Raw genomic sequence first — 23,864 nt, 5'->3', positions numbered from 1 at the left:
CAGCTGGAGGTGTCTGATGAGGCGTTTCTGCGTTCATGCCGCGGCGCGGGGATTTGGGAAGCCGATCTCGGAGCAGACACAATGATTCTGTAACGATGTGCCACCTACATTCGAAAATGACCTCGACACCTGAGAGACTGATTGAGTTATGTCAGCATGAGAGGTGGGGATATAAAGACCAACCTGGAACAATGAATTTATTACTACCATTCTCACAGCTGAAAACCCCGGCGTAGTTGTACCAATGCATAGCACGCAATCTCCCTCGGGGTAAGCGCAATGAACATTGAGTTGTGAATAACTAAATGATTGCGACTCCTAGCATCTGGGACAAGGCGGAAACACATGTTCTTCAGGATGACTTCGCTGTCAAAGTGAATAAGGTGAGATTAAAATGAACAGAAATCTCATTCGTATCAACGTACTTATTGTCATCAGAATTCCCCGGCCGACGTTTCGCGGACGGCAATCGTGGAGTTTGTCACCGCGTTGGGTCTTGAAATCATTCCCACATATCAGCCCGACATTGAACTGAGGCAAAAGATCGAGGAGACGACTCGTCTATGGGAAGATGAAGAGGCCCTGCGTCCCTTCATTGTTTCAGCAATTTTCCTCACGGAAACGGGATACGGCCATATACTCGACAACAACGTGAAAGTTATCATCGCCCTTTATACTGCATTGATTTTAATCATGGACAGTCCAGCCATCGCCGAGGCGAACAACGCGATCGGCATTCCTCAAGGACTATGTCAAGGATCCATCCATGCCACACCCGGACTAATTGGGACGCTTGCAAAACTCGCGAAAGATTCATGGGACTATTTTGTTCCGTTTGCAGCAGGCAGTATTGTTATCAGCATTTTGGATCACGTCAACGGGGAAATGCTCGAGAGGTTGGGGGACACCGACTCGGATGCTTTGACTTCCTACCCCTTCGTCAAATATCGCCGAATGCTCAGCGGACTCCCCGACGCATTTTCCTGCTTTATTTGGGAAAAGAGTAGGTTTCCTGATGTCAACGCCTACCTGCTAGCCATCCCGTGAGTAAGAATGACTAACATGTCTATCATGTCCTTCCTGACATACTATTCTGCAAGGGCTGCAAATCTGGTCTTGACCTATATCAAGTCAGATATATATTTTTGCTCTTATATTCTTGAGCTCATACATTGCCTAGTGATATATTATCTCTTTACAAGGAGGAGCTAGCAGGGGAAACAACTTACATCCACGATCGAGCACGCACAACGGGAAAGCCGACTTTAGAAGCTCTTAGAGACGTAGCTCAAGAGACAGTAGCTGCCGTTGAGCAAGTGAGAGCTCTCCTTGGAGAAGGGGATGCAAGAGATGCATGGGACAGCTGTGTACAAGGATTTGTTGGCTATCATATTGCCAACCCGCGCTACCGCTTGAAAGAGGTTTTGGGCGGGGAGTATTTCATAGATCTCATGAAGTACTGAGGCTTGGAGAACGTCTCAAGATTCATTCATTCTCTTGCAATTGAGCTACTTTGCTGTATTCTAAGCACCCTGGTTTTGGCCTTGATTAAAACGTAAATATTCGCAGAAATACTCACATCTTATGGCCTTATTGCAAACCTTGGAAGCTTCATAGCGAGCATATCTGCATCATGATATGCTCCGAGCAAGCTGACTTAAGGTGATCGAACGTTAAACATTTGGACGCGCGCGCGCGCGAGTACTATACAATACTTACTTACGTATGTAGTATTTATCCCGCGCGTCTACAACTGGTCCTCGCTGCTCAGCGCTCAGGCCTCGCCCATGTATAGAACACAGGTAGAAAGTCGACTAAATGGCGCAAGTTCCTGACCTTGCTGGTGATACACTCGATGCTGAAATCCCAAGCTTACCGGATATCCTTGCATCCTCATCTGCAGTACTCTCAACAACCACACTTACATCGCCGGACGCGTCGTCTTACTTGAATCATTTGACCTCTTTACCACTCTCTGAACTCGAGGCACAACCAACAGAGTTATCGTCATCCTCAGCCCAGCTCACAAATGCCCTCACAACTCTGTGCTATACTTCCTATCCGACTTTTCTGTCAATCCACTCCACAACGTCCACGCTTTCGTCGTCGTTGTCCTCGCTTTCGTCCTCTCTAGATGCTCTTATTTCCTCGCTACCTGCACTTGACGCCGCCTCACGTTCCTTCGCAGAGGATACGCGCGAAATTCAGAAAGAGCGACAAAAGGCTGCACTCGTTTTGGAACACCACGACAAACTTTACGACGTTCTCTCCCTACCCACCTTGCTCGACTCGTGCATCCGCAATTACAATTATAACGAGGCCCTCTTGCTTGCAAGCCATTCCAATGGCTTAGCACAGCGCTTCCCTGCGAACCCGCTCATACAGTCCGTCAAGGCAGAGTGTGACTCGCGCGTGCAAGCAATGCTTGGGCAGCTCCTGCGCATGCTTCGTGAGCAAGCGAAACTTCCCGCTCTCTTCCGCGCTATCGGATTCCTTCGCAAGATGGATGTTCTCAGCGAGCCTGAACTTGCCCTCGCATTCCTCACAGGACGCGAAGTATATCTAGATGGAGTCTTAAAGACGGTAGAAATTGATAAACGAGACGTGCAAGGGGATAAGGAACGAGAGAAGGAAGCCTACGCGCGATTCCTGAAGCGTTATATCGACCTTTGGCGTGAAGGGGTGTACGATGTCGTCACGCAATACACTTCGATATTCCTCGATCCTGTAACGTCAATGTCTACCTCGGAGACAGCCAAGCTGCCTTTGCCACAGTTGCATGCCTTGCTGATGACATTCACGACCATGCATTTAGAGCGTCTCTTGACATTACTCCGCGACACGCTTCCGCACGTCACAGATCCGTCCCTTCTCACATCTCTGTTAACACAGCTAGTCTACTGTGCGAATTCGTTTGCGCGCGTCGGGATGGATTTCAAAGGACTTCTTGCTCCCATCTTCGTACGTGCGGTCAGGACGAGTGTCACAGCTGAATTAGATGAGGCCGCTGAAGGCTGGTGCGCTCAACTGGAGTCGGACGCTGCCCATGGAGAAAGCCGAATAAAGATAAATCCTATAGCCGTGTCCAAGAGACCTTCACAGTTATTGATTGCGTCTTCTGCACCCACCTCTCCACCCGTGCCTACCGCCACCCAGTTACAATCTCTCGCTTCTGGCCCGCCAAATGTGCCCCCTCCGATGCTCGCCTCGTATCCTACCCTCGCTTCATATACAAATGCGATACTGACTGCGTTCAATGGGCTCCGATTGTTGGCGCCGGCTGAACTTTTGGATGATTTGCTACGCGTATTGGATACTTCCCTCGTCAGGAGTCTCGGCGTCTTACTTCGATATGCGCAAACCAAGCCTTGGACTAATGAGATGTCGCATCGAGAGTCAGAAGATGAGGCAAAGGATGATGAGGTAGTTCGAGCGATGGGCACAGTGTTTGTGCAGTTATTTTTGCCATTTGTGAGGAGAGCCTTGGTAGAGGGTGTATATGGTGTCAAAATGGACGACAGCATCATCTTGACTGGAACGGGGCTACAGGAAGCTGTGGATGAATTGACTAATTGGGTGGTGCAGCGTGAAGAGGATTTCGCTTCAAGAAAACCACATCAGTAGGCGAGTCGTCATCCTAACTTGCGGTAGTTTGCGGTGCTCATGCACACCGGTAGATGTGCTGTACAGTCAAGTTTCGAATTCCATGCTCCATGAAATTAAAGTCAACATTTTTCGGATCTGACAGGCCAGGCTTCGCGGCGCCATCTTCATGTTCCGCGGTGGCTCGACAGAGTTATGGTTGTAAATTTCATTAATTCTGCCACTATCGTTGCGGTCAGCATGAATATGATCGATCATAGGTTGACAGCGGAATGACATCAGCTGTCACCGCGACTCCTGTCTCTTGGTCGTATAAAACCAATTCATTCCTTCAATCACCGAACACCCTCTCACCATTAGCATCAGTCTTGATTCAAGTCCATTATCATGGGCAACCAACTTTCCCGAGCACGCTACTTGGCCCTCGGGTCTTTTCTTGTCAACCTCAGTGTACAGATCTATGGTATGCTGGCGTCTCCGAATATAAAAGACATTGCGGATGCGGTCAGCCGCGTGTATGCTCACTATGTCTGTTCGTGCTAACTTCGTACAGAACCACTATGCCTTCTCTCCAAACCCTTGGTTCATAGCCACCTTCTTCTTTGGCCAGGTCATGTTTCAAATAGCTTGGATTCACAAGCTATTCGCATTCGATCCTATTGGGTATCACAAGCTTGGCTCGACTCCCAGAGCTGATTCCGCTCCAGACGCTGGGGTCAATGCGAATACTTGTACCAGTTCAGATGACGAAGAGGGCGTGCGAGTGGCCCTGGCTTATGCTCCAGTCTATGCTTTGGGCAGTTTCTGCATCGGTCGGTGTTCTTCTCGAAGCACCTTGGCTAACTAATCCAAAAATGCCTCCAGCTGGATGGCTCCTCTTTTGGTTGCGCAACGACTTTGTCGCTTCCCAAATACTGGTGACGGTCAATACATTCGCACAGTTGTTCGCCGTCGCCCGCCTCCCTCTGCTAACACCAAAGAGCTCCACCATCATGCGTTTGACGCATGTGGTCGCGATAACATTTGCGGGAATTGGCGTCCTAGACCTCATTGATAATGGTGGCGTAGTCCTCGTAAGTCGTCGTCTGGCTGTACCTCGACTTTCATTCTTACTTTATATCACAGCGTTATCGCGCGCCTCCCTCAATACTAGTCCAAGGTATCACGTATACCCTGTTTCCCGTCGCGACGGCGGCCTCGACACCATTCTTTGGCGCTATCCTCCTCTATGATCTTTTTGCTATCTTTGTTGGTCAGTATGATGTTTCCGATGCGGAACAATGGAGCGCTCGTGTGGGGTGGACTGCTCTTGCTACAGGAGGAATTGTCGGAGTGAAGGCATTGTTATCATGGAGGAAGAAGACTGGGGTTAGAACATGAATAAATGTGTAGATTTATTGGCCATATCGACGTGCAAAATCTTTCTAGCTTGAGGTTGGACACGCAAAGTAAAGCGATTGAATCAACCATTTTATATTCAGGCAGACGCAATGGTTGATCCCGAGATCGAGTAGAGACAAATATTCAAGTCAATACATCTCGACGCTTTCTGAACATCAAATTCACGTTGGGTGCTGGAAGGACCGAATGCCAGATGTTCAGATTCTCTGGACGCCCGCCTTCGTGCTCAAACTTGATATCAAAGTTCAACAACATGTATACCATCATTACTTTGAGTTCATTCACTGCGAAGAACCGACCCGGGCTGCACAACGTCGAAGCGTGGATGCAATACCTGATCAACGAGCGGTCACACAAATAGCAATATCGAGACGTACCATGCATGTTTCCCATGTCCGAAGGCAACGTATTCGGGGGACGTGGTCACATATTGATGCTTGAGGCCCTCGCTGTCGCCTTCCCGCATGTCGGAGAAGCGGAAGGGGTCGAACTCGTCCGCACGATCGTAAAGTTGCTTGTCGTCATGCGTTGAACGGGCCGACGCAGAAATGATTGTACCAGCGGGAATATACGTTCCGTCGGAGAGCGTGATGCTCTGCAGTACTTGACGCATCACAGTTACTATCGTGCACCGGGATGCCAAAGGGATAAAACAGTGGTTAGCGGCACCCCCTGAGCATGCAAGGAGAAACATGCGTACAAGAAGTAATGCCGTTCAGTCGCTGCGACTCGCGCATAAAGCTGTCGAGTTTTCGCATCTTGCCCATAGCGGCCTTCGTCCAACCGTGCTCCTTAATGATGAACTCCGCCTCCTCGCGCAAAGGCTGCACGTATTCTGGATTGGCCGCAAGATGGTAAAGAGCATGGGTGATGCTCTATGGAAATCAAGTCGTAAATAATTGCACACCGGAAAATGAGACTGCGGATGGAGATTTACATGGCTAGATGTGTGAATCGCGGCGAAATTGGACATAAGAACACTCTGGACGACGAGATCATCATCTTCTCCGACCTTTCGAGCTTCATCCATAAGCCACATAAGCAAGTCGTTCTTTGCACGCAAACACATGAGAGACTTGTGAGAAAACGAAGAAAAAAGATAATCACGGGTTTATCACTCCAATCATCACCCAGTTGCCGGAGCTTCTTCTTACGCTCTTCGATCAATGGTTTGAGGAATACAGATGCACGACGTATGGCTCTTTTTGACCACGGCAACATGTGTCCAACAGCGCTATAAAAAGTAGACGAGTGAGCAATCTCGAACCGTGATCTCCGAGATGCTATGGGCTTACCTCTTGAATAATGAAGGAACGAAGCTGAGAATGAAACGGCCTCTTGTGACATTGAACGTGAAATTGACGACAGTATCCAGGTATTCAGGATCACGACCTTCCAACAAGCTCGTCTCATCGAGGTCAAATTGGCGAAAGTCCTGAGGAACGTACACAAAGGCAGCCCGACAAAAACACGATTACTCGCGCGGGAAACCACCTGGGCCATGACCTTGATTGCATGGACCTTCGTCCACTCTATCCGCAAAATCATGAAAAGCGATTTGTACAACAAGACATGTTGTGCTCACCATCTTCGTTGATCGGAATCACATCCACGAATGCTTTCTGGATCTCATCGATGACACCCGCGAAGACAACATTTAGATTACGCGTAAGCGGTCCACGGATAACAGGAAGGTGGATTGGATGTCTGTGCAAATTAGGCGCAATTGTGTACTTTGTCTGAATGATCTGTGTGCGAGATAAGTTATACCTTATGTCCACAATACAGAATTACTCACCTCACTTGCTGCAACCTCGAAGGACACGTGCGAGTCTGGGAATCTACGCAGCTCTTCGTTCATATCAGGCCCGCTAACGATGACAATCCAACGATCAATGTAGGGCACCCGAAACACTTTGTACTGTAAGTATTCTGCGAATCAATTACATATCCTTAGTAGAAAAGTAGGCGGCTACCTTGTTGTATCCTTCCTGTAGCATATCCTTCGCATTGCGACAATATCTGTAAGCTCCCAGATAGGATAATAATGGGGAGGAGGGACCGATAGCAGGGATGTGATACAACTGTGTGGATGATTCCACTCAGCGTCCTATCAAAACGATAGACATTTCTATTACTTACCGGATCGAATCTCCATCGCATGAGGAGTGCAATGCAGACAACGACACTCACGGCACCGATGACTTGTAATACTCCAACCATACTAGTGCTGTATTCGTGAGGGTAGTGACGAAAGACTCTTTGAAGCCCCTTTCCCACTTGAAATCGACTCTATATAGAATCTCGGCGACACAGCGGGAGAGGTGGCCGTCCGACCAGGTCCAAACTTGACTAGGTAGGCCTTACGTTCCATTGAGATAGCCGACATTCCCGTGAGGCGACATGTGCCAGTGGTGTCATATTCGAAGCCCAGAAGCCAACAAGTAATAGCGCCGGCTTCCCAGGACTCAAAATGTGATACCAAACAGGCGCTCACACTCGAGTTTGGCGAGTAAAGTGCGAGCAAGTAGAAAGGGCAACTGGGGGAGAGGAATCTGGCAGCTTCAGCTACAGGTGGAATGTTACGTGGCCGTGGCGCAATGCGGGGTAATTCCAGATCTGGGATGTCTTATGAGGGGAAACACAAGCGGCATGACCCGCAGACAGACGCTTACAGGTTTATGATTTTGCATTGCTTCACAGGCCGACCGTCGCATGAATTACACGGGCCTTACTGGGCCGAATAGGTGATAGCACACACATATATGCTGACTAGGGCCTCGACTTGACGATATCGTGTTATAGAGGACGTACGTGCAAAATATCGCACTTGCGTTTGTGCGAAGCACGCCGCTGCCAGGTCTACGTGCGTACCTCCCGGGGCAAGCTCCCTGGCCAAACCATTGGAGCTTTGCTTGTACCACAGAGTGAAGGACGACAGCAACCGACGGGCATGTCCCGGCTCCTATGCGGCTACCACTCACTTGGTGTAGAGCAGCTGCCGCGGCGGGTGGCAGCTTTTATGCCAACCGGTGTCTGACGGGTCTCGTGGATCCTCTAGCTCTCAAATAGTTAGAAGACGTTTGCGGCGGATTGTGTGGACGTACGGCTGTTTCGAATTGTACTGATTCACCTTCAACTTTAAGTTTCAAATTATGTCGAGTTGAGCGTCATGTGATGTGACCGAATTTGCACGATTCTCCAGTCAGTAGTACAGGTATGTAACAGTACCCAGTGCTCCGAGTCAGTGTCATGATTCAGTGAAACAATCTGAAACCAGTATTCCACAGAGCACAACACATATAGCCAGTCCCCGAGTTGGTAGTTTCGAGTTCCAGCAGCAGACAGACGATATTGCTTTTTTAGTTGAGTTGTCGCACCAGCGGTGCTACATGATGTAAGTCCGCGTTGTACAGGAGAGCATGTAATACAATGTTACATCGGAAAAGGCTGAGAGCACAAAACAAGAGCCGGAACGAGAGGTATAGACTTGGCAAGACGAGAGTCTCCTAACAGTTAACAGCGCTGATCTATATACCGTATACCCCCATGATCAAGCCCACAAAGCGCACGAGAGCTCCTATATATTTGTCCATCCACACTCATACCCCCAGGCGTTTTTTGAACATCAGATTCACATCAGGGGCTGGCATCACGGTTTGCCAGACGTTCAGATTTTCTGGACGCCCGCGCCCATGCTCAAACTTAATATCAAAGTTTAAGAGCATGTACGCCATCATTACTTTCAGCTCATTCACCGCAAAAAAGCGGCCAGGGCTACGAGATATCGAAACGTAAACGAAGAGCAGTGTGCAGCGAACGGACTATGAAGTTTCAATCCACAGATAGTAGGACGCACCATGCATGTTTTCCATGTCCGAACGCAACAAACTCCGGCGACGTGGTTACATATTGATGCTTCAGGCCTTCTGTCCCGTCTTCACGCTTGTTGGAGAAACGAAAGGCATCGAATTCCTCTGGGCGATCATAGATTTCACCGTCAGAATGGGTCGACTGGGCTGTCGCAGACACAATTGTGCCGGCCGGGATGTATGTCCCATTGGAGAGAGTGAGGCTTTGGAGCGCCTTGCGCATTACAGTTACTGGTCAATTCTATGCTGTCAAGATGCAGGTTGACGAACACAAATGAGAGCAGCACTTACACGCAGTAATTCCATCTAGGCGCTGCGACTCGCGCATGAAGCTGTCAAGTTTGCACATTTTTCCCATCGCTCCTTTCGTCCAGCCGTGTTCTTTGATGATGTATTCAACCTCTTCGCGCAGCGGTTTTGCATACTCAGGATTGGCCGCGAGATGGTACAGGGCGTGTGTGATACTCTATGGCGATTCAACCCATAAATCACCGGGGATGACTGTAGGAAGGGTAAGGTCATTCACCTGACTTGAGGTATCAATGGCCGCGAAGTTTGATAGAAGTAATCCTTGCACGACAAGGTCAGTCGTCTCTCCGATTTTATTTGCTTCTTCTATAAGCCACATAAGTAGATCATTCTAACAAAAAAAACAGTGAATTGCAGTCACATAAAAGTGGAGCTTAGCGAAGCATACAGGCTTGTCATCCCAACCATCACCAAATTCTCGAAGCTTTCGCTGCCGCTCTTCGATCATTGGATTTAAGAAAGTGGACGCTCGGCGGAACGCCCTCTTTGACCAAGGTAGAACACGTCCAACAATGCTAAGGATCAAGCGGATCAGAAACTTGCATCATGAAATATCCAATCTGTTGAGAAACTTACCCTTTAAATAGGAATGGAACAAGCGACAAGATAACATGCCCTCTGGTGACATCAAACGCGAAATTGACCACTGCATCTAAATATTCAGGATTGCGGCCTGCCATAACACTTCTCGTGAGCGGTTTTTGTGTATGAATGGTGCCTTCAGACGAACGCACATAACGGAAGGCCAACAAAAACGCGGTTGCTTGCTCGAGACACTATTTTTGCCATAGTTGTGATTGCATGGACTTTGATCCACTCTGCCATCGATAACACATGGTTATGTAGAATCTTGATTCGGAATAAGAGAACGAGCTTACCATTGTCGCGAACAGGCACGACGTCATGAAAGGCGGTATGGATCTCGTCGACAACATCCCCGAAGACCACATTGAGGTTGCGCGTAAGTGGTCCACGAATAACGGGAAGATGAATAGGATGCTCTTGAACGTTCGGTGCGATGGTGTACTTCGTCTGAAAAAGCTAGATGAGGCATTAGTCAGAGGAGCCTCACGCAATTACTACGAGACATACCTCATCGGCCGCGACCTGGAACGACACGTGCGTGTCTGGATACTTACGCAGTTCCTCGTTCATGTCTGGTCCGCTGACTATGACGATCCATCTGTCTAGCATGGGTACGCGGAACACCTTGTGCTAGATAATTGCAGATCAGTCACATTCATTGTTGGTGATTGAGAATTTACAGATGAATACCTTTTGATACCCTTCCCGCAACATGCTTTTGGCATTGCGACAGTACCTATACACTCCTAGATAGGACATGATTGGTGCCGACGGTCCAATAGCGGGAATGTGATATAACTATGCGGGCAATGAACGTTTGAACATGGTTCCATGAACTGAATGAATGCTTAGAAACCTACTGGGTCAAACCTCCATCGTATAAAGAGTGCAAGGCAGACAATACTGATGACGGCACCAATCTCTTGCCAGTGTATGGAGACAGACATAAAGCTCTACGGGGTGGGAAGCGGAACCTGAGGTATCTAAGTTCTAAGTTAGAAAGGAGTCCTTTTAAGCTGCACCACGTCGAGGTAATTCACACCTTTCATGGCCGAGACTAAGTGGCGGCGGATTTCCGCATGCTTCTCTTAGCTTCCTGATTCCGACATGAGGATTTATTCGAAGCGAGGAAGCGGTATGCCCGAAAGTTGGCTTCCTAGGGTAGCTCAACGAAAAGCCACTGGGTATGGTGTGGCCCGGGCCTAATCATCAGATACAATGGCCAGATATGCGGCGAGTCATACAATGTGAAATACGCTGAACGGTGTCTAGTTGCAGTTGTCACATTGTACAACTTCGGTCAAAAGACACGACGAGAACTGATACTTCAATAATTGTGTGTCATCACGAGCATGTTAAGCGGGCCGTAGATGTGATCACAGACACAATTGTGCTTACCCGGCTCCTACATGTAGCCGAAGGCCTAGTCCATGGCGTCATTGTGGAAGTGTAAGAATGTGAAATCGGAATCTGAACGCATCAACCATACTACATACCACGATAGGGTAGGTAATGATGAAGTTTGGAATCGCATTCTCCAGCCCATTCCTGATCACAGTATTTTGAGTGCAGATAAAGATACCTGTTTCGCAATATATTATCTAGCGGCAGTGGAGATTCTGCGGATGGATTTGCAGCTTGATTTTGGACATACCTCAGAGGAGTGTGGGTTGTTATATGTCTGTGGCTCAATACAACATACTGTCCATTTCAATGAATTCCCTTCAATGTCGGCCATTTTCCAAGAGTATTCACTGATCAGTGATGAAGCCGAGCCTGCATTCGGCATAAGTTCTGCGTGAAAACTTCGGCCATTGCATTTCCAAGTCTAGATGTACATTGAAAACAACAGCTTCTAGTGGTCAGTCTCCACACAACAATCCAACAGTTTGTAGTGTCTGTAGTCCAAATGGTCATAAAGGAAGAAAGAAAAGGTCGGACGACCTCAATTCGGTATTATCTTCCGCCTTCTGAAGAGGACCTTGGTATTCGAGGGAAATATGGAATGCCAAATCCACTTGTTTTCCGGTCGTCCGACACCATCTTCGAACTTGAAGTCGTAATTGAGCAATATGTATGCCATCATCGTTTTGATTTCATTCACGGCGAAGAAACGGCCAGGGCTAGAGGACCAATGAATGACGTTTTTGTTAGAATTAAAACATGTCAGTAATCGACCACCTACCAGGCATGCTTCCCATTGCCGAAAGCAACGAATTCAGCCGACGTGTTGACATACTGGTGTTTAATCCGCTGTTTACCTTCCGTTCGCTTATCGGAGAAGCGGAAGCCATCGAAGACATTGGGATTCTTATAGTGCTCACTGTCCAGATGAGTGGCATGTGCGGCCGCAACAACCAGTGTACCTTTGGGCAGATATGTTCCGTCCCTGAGAGTAGTATCCTGTAAAATCTTGCGCATCACAGAGACTAGAGCCAGCCCATTCAGATGAATAAGATGATAGGGTAATAGAGGGCGCACTCCCAGAGATCCCATTCACGCGCTGAGACTCTCTCATAAAACTGTCCAGCTTCCACATCTTTCCTATCGCAAGTTTGGTCCATCCATGTTCTGCAACGACAGCTCTTACCTCCTCTCGCAGCGGCTGCAAATATTCGGATCTATGAGCGAGATCATATATAGCATGTGTAAGGCTCTGCGAAGTTACGAGCATTTTGAGAGTATTGTCATAATGCAATTAAGTGACTCACGTGACTCGAAGTGTGTATGGCGGCAAAGTTCGAGACCAGAACAGCCTGAACAATTAAATTAATATCCTTCCCGGTCTTTCTGGCTTCTTCTATCATCCACATGATGAAGTCGTTCTGAGAACCACAGCCCAATAACAAAAATGCGCTGTCAGGACACCAGTCAGCAATCAACACTCGTGTAATTTACTTACCGGCTTATCAGGCCAGTCTCCGCCATGAATATCTAAGTATCGCTGTCGCTCTCTGATAATCGGCGTGATATATGCGGCCATTCGGCGAAGAGCTCGCCTAGACCAAGGCAAGAACAGACCCACGAAGCTGCCATGCAAAGATTAATTTAAACAATTTGACATTTCAGTGTTCAGACGAGTAGCTTGCCCTCTGAGATACCCTGGAACGAGCTCCAATATGTCCCTCGCTCTGGATACATCGAAGGCGTAATTGAGAACAAGTGATAAATACTCGGGGTCTCGACCTTACGTAAGGCATTGTTTATCAACTTGTTAAACGCATGTTTGAAAACATATACGCACATAAAGGGACACCGACAAAAATACGGTTGCTCGCACGAGATATCACATGTGCCATGGTATGCAGGACAGAAATGGGAATCCAGTCTACCATTTGTATAGATCAAGCGTATGACTGATGCTTCGAGCCCAAATGAAAACTTACCGTCGTCATGGGCAGGAATTGCCTCAGGAAAAACGATTCGTATCTCGTCCAATATGTCACCGAATAGTACACCGAGGTTGCGCGTAAGTGCACCTCGAATGACATTGATGTGGATAGGGTGATCGTTAATGTCGGGCGCCATAGTATACTTCGATAAGAATACCTATGAAATTGGCGAATTTTATAGCGGATGTTATTCGGTGTGGGACACCATAGAGATCATGTGAATGAACCGATCATATGAGGCACTTTTTTATTACCCACATCATTTGCAGCCTGCATAAAGGAGGCATGCGTGTCCGGTACCTTGCGGAGTTCTTCATTCATTTCGGAACCGCTGACCACCACGAGCCATTGCGCAAGCAACGGGACTTTAAATGTTTTGTGCTGTGAAACAAGACATTTATTAACTAAGAGAGAGTTTCTCTGTTGAAAGAGAATTGGAGTAGCACGCACCTTTTTGTATCCTTCCAAGAGCATCTCGCGTGCATTGTGATAGTACCTGTAAGCTCCTAGGTAGGAAAGTAAAGGTAGGGATGGCCCGATAGTGGGGATGGAAGACAGCTGCAACAACGTACTGACTTAGTGATGTAATTGGTTATAGAGATGCATATGGAGAATTGAACATACGGGATGTGTGTTCCAGTAGATGAAATACAGAGCGACGATGGTACCAAGTAGCACGTAGACATAGAGGACCACGTCGCCCATGACGCGACTACAATATCTCGGATGTCTCAGGACAGTCGACAATCATGCATGAACTGCCGGTACGCAAGATTGGTACTCATTCGTACTTTTTGTACCAGCTCGACTCATATTTACGCGATTACGGCGTGAGGCCGGCAGCCGGATGCAGTTTCGAATTCATTATCCTCGACGCTTCGACATTTCCGACAGTCGCGCCGGGTTGTTCACATGGCCCTACCACATCTCGTACGAGGGGTGGACTTATCCCTGAATCAGCATCTTAAGGATTTTTCGCGAAGCACATCGTCCGAACATCGGGTCGTAAGCATCACACCGCGTGGCTGTGGGCGGCGGCTGGCGCTATATCACAACACTACTCCCATGGCCAGCGGTGTACAAGTTACACCGCTAGGATCACGCTGTAAGTGGGGCCGACGTATTCCTGACTTCTTTCGCGCGCATCTTCATTCTGTCGAGCTTTAATATAGGTGCCTGATATGAAAGAAAACAGAGCATGTGATGGATGCCAGCCGGATTGTTGCTTATATGAGAGATAGATCGCACGCACGTACAGGCCAAGCATTGGCAAAGAGCCCAAGCCCTGCTGATTCGTAAGAGCGCATAGCTGCGGTCATTTCCAATAGTAGATGGCGCTCGATCTAGGTCGATATGATACAGTGCTTTTGTATTCTGCGTTGGTGTGAGACCGCTCACGCCGGGTCAATATTCTCAACTGTCTCGTAGAACTCTTTGATTAGCCGCTTCTGAGCGTCAATACCCTTCTCGGTCTATAAGGCGACAGCGTCGAGAGAAAAAGTAGTCAGCACGATGCGAAGATCAGCGGTGGACTCCCAACAGGATAGTCAGTGAGACATACTGGCGTATCTCCAATAGCGCGGATTACAAGATGTTTCCTTCCGGCAAGCACCTCCTCGGTTACCAGATTGTCTAAGGGTGCAGAGTGCGATCCCGCCACAAAACACCCGGCCTCTTGGGCGATGATTGATCCTGCGCATATGTCCCACGGCCTGAACAAGCCGGTATTAGAAACACTTTCACAAGTAATCGATACACACATACCAGCAACCAATTTCCCTGAAATCGAACGAGGTATGAGTTTACGACTTGATCGAGGAATGATACGTGATCTATACATACCAATAGACATCCATACCACCTTGGGCGACCATAGCAAAATTCAGCGCTGCACTACCCAAAGAGCGCAGGGAATGCGCCATTCGTCCTCCCGTCACCCCTTCTTTCGGGTTTCCAGCGAGTCTTTTGAAAGAATCTCCCTTGGACTCAATGGCACTATGTGATCGATCGGACCCCCATTCAATACCTTAGCGCATAAATCATTATTCAAGTCAGGGACACAAAGTCAACGTAGAACCAACCAATGAGTGCCTGAGAGAGCGATGGCAGCGGGCGTGGGACGGCCAGAGGCAGCTTCACAGGCCCACGAGTACCTTGCGTAAGATATGCCCCCTGCCCTTTCACTCCCGTATAGAGTTGATCCAAGAATGGGTTATAAATGACACCGAGCACTGGCTTCATGCTGTATATGAGGCCGAGGGATATGCACGCATGAGGAAAACCGTGGACAAAGTTCGTTGTGCCATCTGCAATGCGTGTGGGTCTCGACAATCATGGACAGCCGGCGCTGGAAATCCTCCATGACACTAACCGATAGGATCGACACAGAATGTAGGCTCGTCTGTCAAAGGAGGTCTCGAGCCAGCAGCGTACGATTCTTCTCCGATGCTAATCAGGGTCAATTGTGAGCGTGGCCCAATCATGACATATGCCCCACGTAAAATGAAGTGAGCACGACTGACGTCGGCTTGAAACACTCACAACTTGAAAGTAGGATATTTTCCACCCAGTTCCTTCTTCACCAACTCCTCAACCTTGACATCGTACTCCGTCACCAAGTCGACAGAATTCTTCTTCTCGTCTACATTCCCTGTGGATCGGATGGCTTGGGATCCTTCAAGTATCAGCTCTCCAGCAGAGCGAGCTAAAGAAGAGGTGAAAACCAAGATTGATTGTAGGTCAGATGGTGACAATTCAAACAACTCCGACATGTTCAGACAGAAAATGTGTTGATCACCGGGTGTCGACTCGTCGACGACTGCAGTGCTAATAGTAAGTACAGCGGCCAGTCCAAACAAGGGCACTGGCGCCTAATCGATCAAGTCATGTGCGCCAGCATCATGATGGTCTAGTAGTGGCGATGGGCTTAAAGTACTTATACTGTTACACTGAGTGCACTGCATCTACTCGTTGAGCGCGCGCGACCCTTGAGCCAGTCATTGGTCGGAGACTGTGGAAACCTTCTTGCTCTGAATTTTTGATGCATGTCCGGCACTTCGTAATGAATACACTTCGCACAAGCCTCGTTCCCGACGGTCCTTTTTAATTTTAGAAATGGCTTCCATGACAAGTGGGTGTGATCGTTTTGATACATTCAATGCATGAAATGGGAAGTAGAGTACTACCTCGAGGTCTGTCTGAATTTGCGCAAAGTTTTACAGAGAATCGATACAGGCCCGATATAGGGAAGAGTCTGTATCATGTCGATTGCTGCAGACACACTACATCAGAAGCCTACGCGCTTACCACCATCAGCATCGAAGCTTGACGGTCTGCCTGCGTGTTTACACGAATCCGGGTATCTTATGGGGCGTACTAGTGACGGATCGCAGTCAGTGCGACTGGCCTATCAGTCTTCCGAGCCTAGTCATCTTGCCTGGTACGTCAGATCTGCAGTATACGTTTAAGGCAACCCTGACTCTATCGTTGGTACATACAAGCTAGGTGTTTGTGCGGAGTGTCGTCTCAAAGTCTATGCTAGTAGTCTCTATATGTGAGTTGCATGTGAAGCCTTGGTTTTACTCTCGATTGATTCAGGCGCATATACCATCGTTGGGGAACACTAATGCTGTATAAGTCTCATCTACTGATTATGCTATCTGACTGTAGTGAACACGTTGCAAACTGACAGCGGTTTTTCGCTTATGGACTGATTTAATTGTTGCATGTCAGATGAGCTCTTCTCGGGTCGCATTTCCCCTTTGACCAGGTCAGCTTTACTCTCCCAGCATTCATTCACCAAGCTATGACAGCCTTCCTTGGGTTGGCGGAATCTCTGGAAGTCTGATATACTGTGCGACTGCACGCGTTAAACACGATGCATCACCCTCTCAATGTCATGGCGCTTGTTTTTGCTTCTGGCATGATCAATGTGGTCCATCATAGCAAGAGGACCTCAGGGAAACCGACCTCCAATGAATATTATGGATGCACAATGCCACCGTCGTGGATATCTATGACAGTGTGTAAAGGCGTGGTGGCCAGTTCAGGCTATATAGTAGTGGGCCGCCACTACAGCCAGCACTCGTTCTTTTGCTCTCAGTGCGTAACAGTATAACTTTACGCTATGCTGCATCATTCTCCAGAACAAACTTATGTCGATATGATGTTTGCTGCCAGTAATTATTATGCAAGCTGGGATCCTTTACGACCTGTGAGGGTGAGTAATGCTCAGGGTGGGATCCCAATCAAAACGTTGACTGGCGGCGATGATCGTCATCATATTTTTCTAGCTTGGAGATTATGGCATTTTGCAAGAAGATGGCTCTTTCGCCGAGTCAGGCAACATCTTTACGGATGGGATAGCAGAAAAGTATAATATCTCGCTTGAAGACTGTGGGACCGATAAATTACGCTGGGTCGAAGCGATCCATTCGAAGGAGAGAAGAATGACTGCACACGTCATGAGGTGCGCGACTCAATCATTTGGACGATGCCCGATGCAGTCGTTGAGGATGGTTGTTCTCTGACCGTAGTGGCAACCCGCCCATCATGGAAGTTGGATTGAAGAAAACATTTTCTATAACCAGTCACCGCGGAGCAATTCTAGTGATGCTCGAACCCAAACTGAGCCGCCTCACCTACCCTGGTCGACTCAGCAAGCTTATCCACTCCGAACATTTCAATGATGAGCATGTGCTAGTGACCGAGGTGTATGCGTGCGAGTCGTACGCCCGTCTCCTCGCTCCACACCAGGAGTCCAGCGTCGAGATAGCCCTGACCGCCTCGTCTGCTGGTGGAGCAGTTGGTGGAAAAGGAAGCATGGAATGGAAGACAAGTGCTAGCAGCTGCGACTTCAAATCTGCGCACGATTCTGACGACGGCAAAGTGCATTATCCCCTTTTTCGGCTCTGCGGACGGAAACACAGGCACAAATGTATGCATCTGTGGCACGCGCATCGTGCCGTGGTCGAGCTGCCCCCGCCGACGAAGCACTCGCCATTTGGACAAATTTTCCATCATCGGGAGAATACCACGCCATCAGCCTCGAGATATATCGATGAACATGAACATGACATCCACGCTAACGAGCGGTACACCTATGATCAGGATGGACAACATGGGCATTGCGGGTGCGGTTTTCGTAGCGAAAACGTTGATGTTGTGGGAGGGGTTATTAAAGATGACAGTGCGTGGAAGCCTGACGCTGACGCGGTATGTGATAAGATTTTGACGAGATTGCATGCTGACATGATGTATCTAGGGTCGTGATGTTGGGCAGCGAGCTCGTGTCCAGAGTACCTCTGATGGGAGACGCAAACCGCAACAATAGCACGCACGCTCTCATTCACGTTAACCTTGGGATTACCGGCTTGATCCCTGTCTTGGCTCGGAGTCTTACGACGGACACGCGCATGATGAAGAGATATTGTCTTCCCTACTCGCTGATGTAGTATATTCCTTCGTACCTTCGCATCCGGAATACATCGGATTTATCTCCACTTCGTATGTGCGAACGTGTCGTCGTTGCAAATGGTTGGGTTGATTAGGAATCCCTGAGCTCGAAGCTGTGGTCTATCACTTCGAAATACGAACTAATCTGGAACATCGCATGGATGACTCAGAACATGAAGTCCATTAGCTCAGCGGTGTTGAGCTTGAGCTTGAGTGGATGCTGCATGATGATATTGAGCCCTTCGCTCAATGTCGCATCATCTGGTTGTCATAAACGGAGTTGGGCTCTCTTCTACTCTCCCCGCGTGAGCCATTTGTGTCCCGATCCCAATCGTATCCTGCAACAAATCCTCGCCCAGCATCCTCAGATTCTGATCGGATACCCTAGTATGTGGAATCTGCAGGCGTTGCGCTGGGGGCATACCAAATACAGTCTCTTCCTGTTCGCCTTCACAGTCGGCATCGTCGAACGAATCGTCATCGTCGAACGAGTCCGCCGCTGCCGCCAGCCCACGCGCAAAAGGGTGCACAGGCTCCATGCTATCCCCCTCGACAAAGTCACCCGCATTGTCCGACACAAACGAGTCGTCGTCGTCATCGTCGTCATCGTCGTACGACGCGCGCTGAGATGCCATGATGAATGCAGCAGACGGGTTCGCAGTGTTGTGCGCCTCTTCGTAATCTAGTGAGTCCATCGAGTCATCTGGGTCACCGTTGTCGATATCATCTTGTAGCTCCTCGTCCTGTAAGTGCATCAAGTTGTACTGCGGGGGTGCTGGTGTCTCGGGTTCCTCCTCCACAACAGGGGGGGAATGAGGTCGGAGAGTCATTCTCGACACTCCGGAGCTACTGGCAACAGGCGCGGAGAAGGCAGACGATGAAGGTACGCTGTCAACAGAGCGCGCACTTATGCTTTGAGCAGCCGCGGCTGTAGGCTGATTAGCTGCAACCTGACCAAACCCGGGGATGTCCAGCCCAACTCGGCGCATCATGCTCTCCAAACTTGCATCCGCAACGCTCCCACTTGTCTCTGAAGGAAGAGGCTTCCGATGGTATCTGGACAAGGAAGGTGGAGTTGGCATGCTGCTCGCACTCGACTCCGCGCCGCTCCCCGTCCCACTCATCACTGCGCCCCGCGCACCTCCAAAGACACCACGCTTCTCCACTTCCAGCAGGCTTTGTAAAATTCGCTCAGCAGCATCCTTTTTCGGCGTCTTACCCAACTTTGGCAGGCGAGCAAAGTCCATCGTGACTGGAGGCGACATGCCAAATTCGACATCAAAAGACTCATCATCTACAAATCGCGGTGTCTTCGGTTGTGCCTTCGATGCAGGACGCGCAGTCGAACGCAAAGAAGGTGAGGGCGCGTAGCCCTTCCGAGGGGTCGCAAGCGAAGGATCGGCGAGATCAATGACACCTCCCCAGTCATCGGGCTTGGTCCCTGGAGGAAGATAAGGATTTTTGGACCTGAGGATGGGTGTCTTTGATTTGACTTTAAGCGGTGAGAAGGCAGCTTTCCTAGGGCTCGCCAGTGATCGATCAGCATCACTGGCATTGCGACGTAGAATATTTTTCAGGAGAGGCTGGGCTTCTTTGGCCTTGCATTTGCCGATATCGGCGGCACGCTGCGTCGAAGATCTGTTCCCCAGCCCGGGCAGGGAAATCGGGCGTTGGGTGGCCTCTTCAGATTCATCATATTCCGCGGATTGATACGATGCCTCGTCATCGTCGGTAAGGTCTCGAATATCCCTATCCAGCTGAACGAGTGGTGATTCAAGTGATGCCGTCCATGAGGGTGTCGGATCCGAATCCTGACTGGCGAAACTGTCATGCACGCGCATATTGCGGTGTCGGGATGAAGTAGCTGGGGTTGAAGAAAGCGCAGCCTGAGGTAAGAATGAGACATCGGTTGATGATCCATCTGAGTTGAAGGAATGTTGAGAACGGGTGGGAATGGTCTCTCCTTCCGACACGGCCGATTCTGAGGCCTCCGCGGAGCCCACTTCCGCGTCCGAGCTCTCCTCTTGCTCGTGTTCTTGCGTGGAGTTGTACTCTTCATACGTAGGAACGCGTATCTGTGCCGCTTGCTCAAAGAATGTGGTCCAAAACTGCACAGGAATCCTGAGAGATTCAGATTCTAAGATGAAACACGACAGCCTCACGCACCCTAGCGGCCTCGCGAACAGGCTCCGTTCCCACTGCATACCGCTTCACCGCAGGCAGTATCCTGTTCGCCATGACATGCTGCATTTTAGAAAAGTTGGCGTCGATATTCTGTAGCTTGATTGTGATGAGCTGCTCAATCTGCTCGATCTGATCGTTGACTGGCGCGGAGGTATCGAGACCTGGGACGACAATTGCGCGAGGGTCCAGAGTAGGCTCCCAGCGCGGCGTCTTTGGCTCGATGGGCTTCAAGGGAGACGACATGGGTGTAATGCTAGTGGAGGGAAACCGGGTTGGACGCGTTGGCGCGACGCGCTGCGCCACAGGGTTTGTCTAGGAATGGCAACTCAGCAGGTGATATATGGCAAAGTTACTTTTCACACTGCAAACATAACAGAGAATTTCCATTTGATGTTTTGTGAGATACTTGAGGATATCACCATTGGATCTCTGTTGGAAGCACTATTTCTTGGCAGTTTTGGAGGATATGCTTTAAGTATTTCCTAAGTATGGTAAAAGGGTTATCATTTCAATTGTTGTGCGTACATCCTTGAGTGTTTTTATAGGATTTCAAGTGGAAATATGTTCTTACGCTTGCCGCAAGTGTCAATCTGCTAATAAAAGCCTGTGACCAGTACTACAATTTTCTCTCTTCCTGATTTATGTTCCCTGTGAAATCTCTTCTACGACGATGCCGCATGGAGTTTCTCAGAAACCAATTTTAAAAAGCTAATTTCAGTATTGTAAGCACTTGCCGAATCAAACGGCAATGTTCCGTACCGAGCTCACCAAGTTGACGAGAGCTGCACTACTGCTTCGCTTTCCTTGACTTCTCTGCACTAGTGATTTCAAAAAGTGGCGTCCGACAACACGGTGCGGTCTCTCCGGTATGCAGTACATACCATAAATCCCCAGAGGTACGCCGACATCTTAGAACGGCCATTTGCGTTCTCAGCCTCCTTTTCGAACAGTGCGCTGATCGGACTTTGACCCACCATAGACGGACCGCTCATTGTCTGCGTGTGCGCGTGGACACCCCTCCGCGTGCCGGAGGAGAAGAGAAGGGGGTGAAGCGGTGAAGCGGTGGCTTATTGCTGCCTTGGCTAGCCATCTGATCAAGTTCGTCGAAATACCGGTGAGTCATGCTGACTCTTGTTCCTGTGATCTTTGGTATAGTCACTCGCGGTAAACGCTTTGTCGCTGAGACCCAGCGCGTGGTACTACATTTCCCAGAATTACCTCAAGAGACTTTTGAGGCGCCACTTTAAGACGAGCTTTGTATATGCGCGAGCTGTAATATCTCATACGTTACTCGATGGCGAGCCATGGTGCTGCGACAACCGATGTAAGCCTCACAACATTACTCGCATTACGTCAGATTCTTCGGTCCATTGGGATGTCATTTGCACATACCCGCTGGGTTTTGATAGAACTCTATGACGAACGCGCGCATTGATATGTCTAGCGTAGGCCACAATCGTACGTTCGGGACCACGCGTTACTATCCCGAAGTTGTCCACTGGGCGGCACTATTGACACATGGCAAACAACATTCGATGTTGGTCCCTGACCTTGTCTACAATCTTCCGAAAAAAGTTCCTTCTAACACACCACGCACGCTCGTCTAGCTGATTTCTCGGCCCACCGCGGCACCTTTCTTCTAATTCCCGGACACAGCGGGACTGGTGGCGCTCTGCCCACTTGCATTCTCCCGCTGTCACCGCGCCTCCGCGAACTGCGGTCCTTCTTGACCCAATGTGTACCAATTATTGTACAATCTACAAGCCCTTTTCCATTTCCACAAGTTCAATTGACCATGACCTTCGACGTCGTGGCGTGCCGCGACTCCATAGCCAAGAATCTCGAAGAGAACCCTAAATTACAGCTGCCTCCGCTCGGTATAGCTGCAGTCGGGGCGGACACAGTCCGACAGTCTAGCATGGGCGGCTTGGGGATATCCACCAGATTCGCCTCGTGCCATTCCGCCACCGGCAGGCACGGCTGTCGTCCGGTCTTCCAAGCAGCCACGACATCACTCGCGTTGCGTTCAGGGTCATTAGACCATTCCGGTTGCAGCGCGAGGCTATTCCGTAGCTGTCACCGTCCGCGCTCGCAGCGGTCTGTATGATCTCCACGGGGCGCAAGCTATCCAGGCTATGGGCTCGTTGCTGGCTGACTTCGATAAGCCGTCTTGTTCCCGCCCTCGGCGCCTGCATCTGTCCCTGGCTGCTGTTCGAATTCAGTGCTACCCGACTTTGAGCGAGATCGCTGGACCGCGCTTGCCGTCAACTTTATTCAAGCGCTACAGCTACCGCCATGGGGCGAGCGAGAAGCGGCGCCAGCAAAAGCAGCGTCTAGTGAACGGACGTCCGCGATATATTCGTCGTAGTCCCTCTGAAGAGGTGTTATGGCAATACTTGGTCTCTAGCATCCCCGGCTCCGAAATATATTCCGCAAGTTTACTGCTGGACGTATCCTTGACCTTCTCTGCCACTGCTGCCGCTATAGCGTCAGTACTTGATCGATACCGCTACGTCAATCCCTCGTTGCTCTACTATGGCGCTTGTCTGCTTACTTATGTTGTGTGGCTGGCCAACAGGTATCTTCACTGCCAATTTTATGACGTTTGGTTTACTCGCTCCCTGGAACGCGTGCGCTCCTCGGAAATCGGACTCTGACACAACAATGCATCTCTTAGTGCGCGGATTCACCGGGTTTCTTGTACACGCCCAGTCTGCTCTGCGATAAGTGCTCTCCGTGCTTCCTCCCGTTAGACTCGGAGCTCTCATCATCAGTGGGGGCGCACTCAGACGCCGCGCTTCTCGGAATCGGACTTCCTCCTCTCTCGCCGTCAACCAACCTTATCTCGAATATTTTGTAGGCTGGGACGACTCTCATGCTTTGCGTCTCGAGGTGTGTGCTACTATCACAGCGCCTCATGGTTTATGCACCTTCGCGATAATATGCAGAAGATGATCTGCGGGCTTGCACATTCCTCATGTGCGCTACATAACAACGACCTGACGAGCGTTATCGATGGATGACGCCGGAAGCGGGCCTCTTGCCCAGATTTATATGGCCATCT

General features: G+C 49.4%; 9 protein-coding genes across 9 annotated transcripts; 4 read left to right on the top strand and 5 right to left on the bottom strand.

The window, feature by feature from the left end:
* Positions 1–156: 156 nt before the first annotated feature.
* On the top strand, positions 157–1,463 carry FIBRA_00067 (uncharacterized protein; the record flags this gene model as incomplete). The annotated part of the gene is made up of 6 exons (XM_012321966.1): positions 157–163; positions 219–270; positions 323–383; positions 439–1,043; positions 1,101–1,130; positions 1,181–1,463. 6 exons carry the CDS (start codon positions 157–159, stop codon positions 1,461–1,463), a joined length of 1,038 nt encoding a protein of 345 aa, XP_012177356.1.
* Positions 1,464–1,818: 355 nt separating this feature from the next.
* Positions 1,819–3,624, top strand: FIBRA_00066 (uncharacterized protein; the record flags this gene model as incomplete). Its single annotated transcript, XM_012321965.1, has 1 exon — positions 1,819–3,624. The coding sequence occupies one exon, from the start codon at positions 1,819–1,821 to the stop codon at positions 3,622–3,624; it is 1,806 nt and encodes a 601-aa protein (XP_012177355.1).
* Positions 3,625–4,129: 505 nt separating this feature from the next.
* On the top strand, positions 4,130–4,983 carry FIBRA_00065 (uncharacterized protein; the record flags this gene model as incomplete). Its single annotated transcript, XM_012321964.1, has 3 exons — positions 4,130–4,415; positions 4,468–4,676; positions 4,729–4,983. 3 exons carry the CDS (start codon positions 4,130–4,132, stop codon positions 4,981–4,983), a joined length of 750 nt encoding a protein of 249 aa, XP_012177354.1.
* A 144-nt stretch (positions 4,984–5,127) lies between these two features.
* FIBRA_00064 (uncharacterized protein) lies at positions 5,128–7,227 on the bottom strand (the record flags this gene model as incomplete). Its single annotated transcript, XM_012321963.1, has 11 exons — positions 5,128–5,308; positions 5,382–5,625; positions 5,705–5,879; positions 5,942–6,055; positions 6,112–6,238; positions 6,300–6,439; positions 6,499–6,536; positions 6,590–6,752; positions 6,803–6,925; positions 6,981–7,088; positions 7,147–7,227. The coding sequence occupies 11 exons, from the start codon at positions 7,225–7,227 to the stop codon at positions 5,128–5,130; spliced, it is 1,494 nt and encodes a 497-aa protein (XP_012177353.1).
* A 1,379-nt stretch (positions 7,228–8,606) lies between these two features.
* On the bottom strand, positions 8,607–10,529 carry FIBRA_00063 (uncharacterized protein; the record flags this gene model as incomplete). The annotated part of the gene is made up of 10 exons (XM_012321962.1): positions 8,607–8,781; positions 8,864–9,107; positions 9,168–9,342; positions 9,403–9,516; positions 9,574–9,700; positions 9,762–9,858; positions 9,920–10,003; positions 10,064–10,226; positions 10,278–10,400; positions 10,461–10,529. 10 exons carry the CDS (start codon positions 10,527–10,529, stop codon positions 8,607–8,609), a joined length of 1,371 nt encoding a protein of 456 aa, XP_012177352.1.
* A 1,186-nt stretch (positions 10,530–11,715) lies between these two features.
* FIBRA_00062 (uncharacterized protein) lies at positions 11,716–13,867 on the bottom strand (the record flags this gene model as incomplete). The annotated part of the gene is made up of 11 exons (XM_012321961.1): positions 11,716–11,893; positions 11,956–12,199; positions 12,252–12,426; positions 12,482–12,595; positions 12,673–12,799; positions 12,872–12,956; positions 13,015–13,098; positions 13,157–13,319; positions 13,421–13,543; positions 13,613–13,720; positions 13,787–13,867. The coding sequence occupies 11 exons, from the start codon at positions 13,865–13,867 to the stop codon at positions 11,716–11,718; spliced, it is 1,482 nt and encodes a 493-aa protein (XP_012177351.1).
* Positions 13,868–14,556: 689 nt separating this feature from the next.
* On the bottom strand, positions 14,557–15,933 carry FIBRA_00061 (uncharacterized protein; the record flags this gene model as incomplete). Its single annotated transcript, XM_012321960.1, has 7 exons — positions 14,557–14,634; positions 14,724–14,874; positions 14,927–14,941; positions 15,005–15,188; positions 15,244–15,468; positions 15,534–15,610; positions 15,704–15,933. 7 exons carry the CDS (start codon positions 15,931–15,933, stop codon positions 14,557–14,559), a joined length of 960 nt encoding a protein of 319 aa, XP_012177350.1.
* A 1,355-nt stretch (positions 15,934–17,288) lies between these two features.
* FIBRA_00060 (uncharacterized protein) lies at positions 17,289–18,494 on the top strand (the record flags this gene model as incomplete). Its single annotated transcript, XM_012321959.1, has 4 exons — positions 17,289–17,381; positions 17,455–17,630; positions 17,698–18,376; positions 18,426–18,494. 4 exons carry the CDS (start codon positions 17,289–17,291, stop codon positions 18,492–18,494), a joined length of 1,017 nt encoding a protein of 338 aa, XP_012177349.1.
* A 379-nt stretch (positions 18,495–18,873) lies between these two features.
* On the bottom strand, positions 18,874–21,043 carry FIBRA_00059 (uncharacterized protein; the record flags this gene model as incomplete). The annotated part of the gene is made up of 2 exons (XM_012321958.1): positions 18,874–20,724; positions 20,783–21,043. 2 exons carry the CDS (start codon positions 21,041–21,043, stop codon positions 18,874–18,876), a joined length of 2,112 nt encoding a protein of 703 aa, XP_012177348.1.
* Positions 21,044–23,864: the final 2,821 nt, after the last annotated feature.

Source organism: Fibroporia radiculosa (assembly GCF_000313525.1).
Source record: "Fibroporia radiculosa TFFH 294 genomic supercontigs, scaffold30, whole genome shotgun sequence".
Classification (NCBI taxonomy): domain Eukaryota; kingdom Fungi; phylum Basidiomycota; class Agaricomycetes; order Polyporales; family Fibroporiaceae; genus Fibroporia; species Fibroporia radiculosa.
The sequence above is the reverse complement of the archived record's forward strand: the minus strand, read 5'-3'. Positions and strand labels throughout refer to the sequence as shown.